This window comes from Xyrauchen texanus, chromosome 45 (assembly GCF_025860055.1).
Source record: "Xyrauchen texanus isolate HMW12.3.18 chromosome 45, RBS_HiC_50CHRs, whole genome shotgun sequence".
Classification (NCBI taxonomy): Eukaryota; Metazoa; Chordata; class Actinopteri; order Cypriniformes; family Catostomidae; genus Xyrauchen; species Xyrauchen texanus.
In genome coordinates, this window is record NC_068320.1 from 13337953 (window position 1) to 13343952 (window position 6000).

General features: G+C 36.5%; 1 protein-coding gene across 1 annotated transcript in view; it reads right to left on the minus strand.

Moving 5' to 3' along the window:
- Nucleotides 1–5748, minus strand: part of gnptab (N-acetylglucosamine-1-phosphate transferase subunits alpha and beta) — a 20318-nt gene extending 14570 nt beyond the window's left edge. Inside the window, exons 1-7 of the mRNA XM_052118332.1 lie at nucleotides 5474–5748; nucleotides 5079–5164; nucleotides 4780–4899; nucleotides 4049–4099; nucleotides 2923–3119; nucleotides 2358–2422; nucleotides 1790–1924 (exon numbers count right to left, since the gene is read on the minus strand). Of these exons, the coding sequence (XP_051974292.1) occupies nucleotides 1790–1924; nucleotides 2358–2422; nucleotides 2923–3119; nucleotides 4049–4099; nucleotides 4780–4899; nucleotides 5079–5164; nucleotides 5474–5605 (786 nt within the window). The 5' untranslated portion in view covers nucleotides 5606–5748. The remainder of the gene's footprint in view (nucleotides 1–1789; nucleotides 1925–2357; nucleotides 2423–2922; nucleotides 3120–4048; nucleotides 4100–4779; nucleotides 4900–5078; nucleotides 5165–5473) is intronic.
- Between the last annotated feature and the right edge of the window lie 252 nt (nucleotides 5749–6000).

The window sequence follows — 6000 nt, forward strand, 5'->3', positions numbered from 1 at the left end:
CACACACACACACACACTTTCTTGTGTAACCGATTGTGCATTTGACAGAGGTCAAGGGAGAGCTATCATAAACATTACGAACAGGCTAACACACACTATAAATACAAGCGATCACTCAACACACTCTATCTCTTTCTTTCTCCACTCCGCAGCTTAAACCTCTCATATATTACATTAATGTCACGCACATCCAGATCTCTCTCTCTCTCTCTCACACACACACACACACACACACACACACACACACACCTGGAAGGAATAAGACTAGATGGGACTCTTCCAACCCACCTTGTGGAATACCATAAGGGAAAAAACAAAAAATAAAGCGAGGCTGTCTAGTGAGTGCTTATAAGTTAAACAAAAATCAAAACATCAGAGTTACAGCGGGTACACGAAACCAAGAAGAAAGAAAGAGATAGAAAATGAAAGAATGACAGAAAGAAAAAAGATAGAAAGAGAAACGAAAAAAAGAAAAAAGACAGAAAAATAAAACTAATAAAAATAAAGATAAGACCAAAAACAAAGAAAAAAGACAGAAAAAAATCAAATAAAAGAACAAATTAAAAAGACAGAAAGAAAAAGAAATAAGGAAAGAAAAAAGAAAAGAGAAAGAAAAAAGAAACAAAGAAAATCAAAAAAGTCAGCAAAAAGAAAAAATTTAAACGATAAAAGAAAATACAATACAAATACAATACAATAAATACAAATTTAAAAGGACAAAAAGAAAGAAAAGACAGAAAAACAAAAACAAAAAAGACAGAAAATAAAAGGAAAAAAAGAAAGACAAGACCAAATAGAGACAAAAAGAAGAAAAAGAAAAAAAGGAAAATAAAAGAAATAAAGAGAAAGAAAAAACAAAGAAAGAAAAAAGAAAAGAAGCAATAGAGAAAGGACTGTGGGATGATAGAGATAGAGGAGAGATCAAATTGGAAGGTCATCTAAACCCTGTTGCCATTTCCAAACGCATGCTGGCGCCGGGCCATTTCAAACAGTTGTTGCACTGTTAACCCCCACAGTCACTGCAATACCCTGAGCTCTTATCACATGACCCGAGACCACACATGAACCTAACAAATATGAAATCTATACAACAAAACAATGATTATTATTTCATCAATCTATGGATACGTGATCTAATCTTAATACTAAAAGTGGTTATTCTGCCTGATAGCCAGTAATAGGTCATATGACACATTTTGCAATACTGTCTGAGGTGTTTATGGGGAATAAATAGGCCTATAAAAAGTCCACTACATCAGCGGTTCTCAGACAGGGGGGTAAGGACCCACTAGGGGGCCTCAGCACACTTCCAGGGGTCCTCAAGATCTCTTAAAATGATTTGAAATCAGGTAGATTATTATAATTATTATTATAATTATTCAACTTACTGCAAATGAAAAAAAAAAAAAAGTAATAACTCCAGCTTGATTTTTATGGAGAAAACAAAATTACAGTTCTAGACATATCTGGAATCACTAAATTTATCATGATTAATTGTTTTAATCTATTTACGCTAGAAGTTTTTACATAAACTTTGAAAAACATGCTGTCATCATTAAAGCAGAAGTATCTGAGGAAATATCTTATAATAGATATACAGTATCTTATAATATGATTATCTAATAGCCTACACTGGGGGCCTCCGAATATTTTCTCTGACAATGGGGTGCCTTAGAGTCATAAAGGTTGAGAACTACTGCACTACATGACTCATGCAGGATTTTACAATCTAGTGCGCCACCTTGTGGTCATTTCGAGCATTGCCAACTAACTGAATTAGTTTTTTTACCTGTTTGATTTTACCAGTCACCACAGAGGGTAGTTTGACCCGGAGCTGCTCGGTTTCCTTTAATGAAGATGGGAAGCCACTCAGGTAGGCCAGAGTGTGCATGCGGACCAAACCAGGTGCCTCTTTATCAGTCGTCTGTGGAAGACCAAAACAATTTAAAATAATCACGTTTAGACTAAGGAAGTTTCACAAGGTCTGTACACATGAGGGACAGAAACTCGGTTGTAAAGTGCGTGCATTTTTAATATGTTTATAGATCAAAAAAAGATTTAACAAGGTGATCACACTGCAATAAAATCCAATCTTTAAGGACATTTTAAAATGTCATGAGTAGACAATAAGCAGCAGGCACCACAGTGCACAGTTCCCTATTTTGGGAATGAGAAAGAGCGGCATCAGTTTTTGCCCCATGCTTTCCATTCAAGATTGGATTTGAGATATTCCAAGTTGATTTCTCTGTCATCTGACCACAAAGCTTTCTGGTGTCCTTTGCTTGGAAGATGATGCATCAAGAAACAAAATGGAAATGCTGGCATTTGTTCTGGTGGTGTACAGTTATATTCCTCACCAGGTAACCTCTGCTGATGGAGTGTGTCAGGGAGTCCTTCACAGCATCTGTCTGGGCCTTTTCAGCTACAAGAGAAAAGATAACGACTAACGTTAGGTCACTCAGTTTTGTCTCTGCAAATGGATAATAAATGTTGAACTCAATGGTTAATTCAATGGTCACATTCCAAGATTATTCTTTAGCTGGATAACATGGTGTCTGAAAGTTATTTCAAGGGTTGTGTCATTCAAACATTCACCTGATTGTTACATAAAAAATTGTAATGTGCATTTAAACTGCCCTGGAATTATAAAGTAGCCAGTAACAAAAAAGTGCCATCGTGGACATGTGCCATAGTGATATAATGATATTCTTTAAAGTTCGGCTACATTAATATGGAAATAATTCAGTACTATTCGTGTATATTAAAGTATCATGGTATTACTATCTGAAATAGATATTTATTCAAATTTTCTGAGCTTAGTGTTTGATTAATAGTCTTACACAAGTGCATATCCATTAAATGTGAGTGAATCAGCATGCAAGATTTTTTGTGTGTGCGTATGTCTGTAGGTTATGACTGTACCTTCACTGTGGGAATGGAACAGTAGGACAGATACGCTTGTAGAGGGGTGGAGGGGTTTGGCCACCTGTAGGAGTTGTTTGGTGAAGGAGAAAGCAGCTGAATAAGTTGGCAGCTCCTTCAATGTGATGTTGGCAGGGAGGGCAGGATCCAAAACCAGCACAGGAGCCATGATACAGTGCGACAGCAGACATTCTGGCCTATCACAGGAAACACAGACTAAATTAAAGTACTGATCAAGATCTGATCTTCAAAACTTGAAGAACCCAAAAAGGAAAAATCTCTCATCATTTACTCACCCTTATGCCATCCCAGATGTGTATGCCTTTCTTTCTTTTGTTGAACACAATCAAAGACTTTTAGAAGAATATCTCAGCTCCGTATGTCCATATAATGCAAGTGAATGGTGACCAGAACTTTGAAGCTCAAAAAAAGGCAGCATAAAATAATCCATAAGACTCCAGTGGTTAAATCCATGTCTTCAGAAGCAATATGATAGGTGTGGGTGAGAAACAGTTAAATATTTAAGTCCTTTTTTTTATATAAAGTCTCCTATCTGCCCAGTAGACACAAATAATGTGAATCCCCAAAATCAAAAGAGGAAGAATGTGAAATGTTTCTCACTCACACCAATCAAATCACTTCTGAAGATATGGATTAAACCACTGGAGTCGTATGGATTACTTTTATTCAGCCTTTATGTGCTTTTTGGACCTTCAAAGCTTCTGGTCACCATTCACTTGCATTGTATGGACCAACAGAGCTTGATATATTCTTTTGAAAATCTTCTTTTGTGTTCTGCATGTTCTGCAGAAGAACGTAAGTTGTACATTTTGGATAGCATGATGGTGAGTAAATAATGAGAGCATTTGTATTTTTGAGTGATCTATTCCTTTATCTAGACATTTGCAGCACTATTCTGTTAGCAGCAGTCACTTTTACACAGGAAAGTGATGGTGGCATAAAACAATGTAGCTGTGAAAAAGGCTCTTCTTGCTTAGAAACAGGAAACATTCAAACCACACAATACTGAGTGTGTTTAACATACCACAGACCAGACACATGAACATGCTGAGAATGAAATTTCAACTCATTTCTAGCCTAATTTCTGCTTATTTTAGACACTCACCTTCCTTTCGGAGCTTCAGTCATTTCAGATACATTCTTTCCCAGACGTTCCCTAAAAGAACAACAAATAAAATCTCTTTAGGCAAAATTAAAGGAATGTTCCAGGTTCAATACAAGTTAAGCTTAATCAACAGCAAATGTGGCATAATGTTGATTACCACAAAAAAGGATTTTGACTCATCCCTCAATCATTTAAAAATATGCTTTTACAGCAAAGCACAATAGAAGTAAATGGGGCCAGTTCATAAATGTTAAAATACTCACGGTTTCAAAAGTATAGCCAAAGACGGAAACAATACACATGTTATTATGATTTTAGTATGATACAATCACCTACATAGCTTATCTGTGTAAAGCTATATCCTATAATACATCTCCATTGTCATGACGACGTAATGGCGGTAAACCCTGTAGTCTGGTGAATGCCTTAATGCTGTTAAATCTCTGATTTTATCACACTAAAATCATATTAGCATGTATAATGTTTACATCTTGTGGCTATACTTTTGAAACAGTATGTATTTTAATGTTTATTAAATACATTAAAACAAGCTTCAGTTTTTCCCTATATGCACTAATAGACTAAAGCATCAAAAGCTTCAATGAACAGAGACACATTCAGACAATGTTGATCATTGCCAATCATGTTTGTAATGTCCCCTCCCATGGAGACAAACAAAGATGTCTCTTCTCTACTATCCGTGTGTTTGATTAGTGGGTGGAGTGATGTACCTCAATGCCTTCTGCTCTTCTTCCAAATGCTGTCTCATGGCACGAAGATCCTTCAGCAGGTCTGTGTCAGTCCCATTTACCCAAGTGTAAACCACATCGATGGGCATTGGCAGACAAAGCCTGAAATATTACAAGCATATGAAGCAAGGACAGCCTGGGTACGACAACAGCGAACAACCATATTTGGATTATTTTAATCATACATTTTTATAAGGTCAGCAGCAGTAGTGACTGATAAAGGGTAATATTTGACCACGTTGAGGTTACAAAAGCCTAATTTACTCTTATGTGTTACCCACCTGGTCTGAAATGACTTTCCTGCAACATTATCTCTGTAGGTATCAAATAATACATGGTACTGATCTCGACTCCACTCTACCACGACCTGCAAATAGACCACAGACCCAGATAGACATCAACAGACCTTATACATCAAGACATTAATAAACTCCTTTGAATCATTACACATCTTATGCGCCATAGTAACAGTGCAAGTTTTGACTTCAAACTACTATGTTACAGGTCACATTGCACAATCAGCTTTTGACCAATAATCAGTGCTTGACACAGTTCCACAGATAAGGGAGTGCATGCATGCATGCATGCATGCATGCATTGTCTTAATGTGAATCTTGGGAAATTAGTCAACTCCTGACGAATTAATCAGTCATGTCCCCCCACTTATTGTACATACCTCTCCAAACTGAAAGGCAGACACGATCATAAGCACGAGTCCTCCGAAGCACAGGTACAGTCCATAGCGATGAGACAGACAGGTGTAAGTCTGTCGCTGCACCAGTTTCAGCAGTGAATTAATGATCACCATGACGCTCCCCAGTCATCAACATCTCCTCATCCATAAACACTTAACAAAGACAAATGTTTCCTGCGGTGAATTAAAAATAGCAGGACGCGCTACACTAAAACATACTGTCACATGATCGCATGATCACTACTCAAACACTGAATTTCCTCATTGCTATGATACGACGCTCTACTCATGAGGGGTTTTTAGGTCGCAGACTCGCTGCTGCTCTCTAGTGATTAGGAGGAAAGGTTTTTAAAAATCGTAAATTATTTTATTTTATATTTCTTTAAATTCTTTCATTTATAATATGTAAAAATATTGAATAATAGCTAATAGTTTTTTTAAATTATGTATAATTTATCATTATTATTATTTATAATAATTGTATTGTTTATTTATGTTCCGTTTAACGT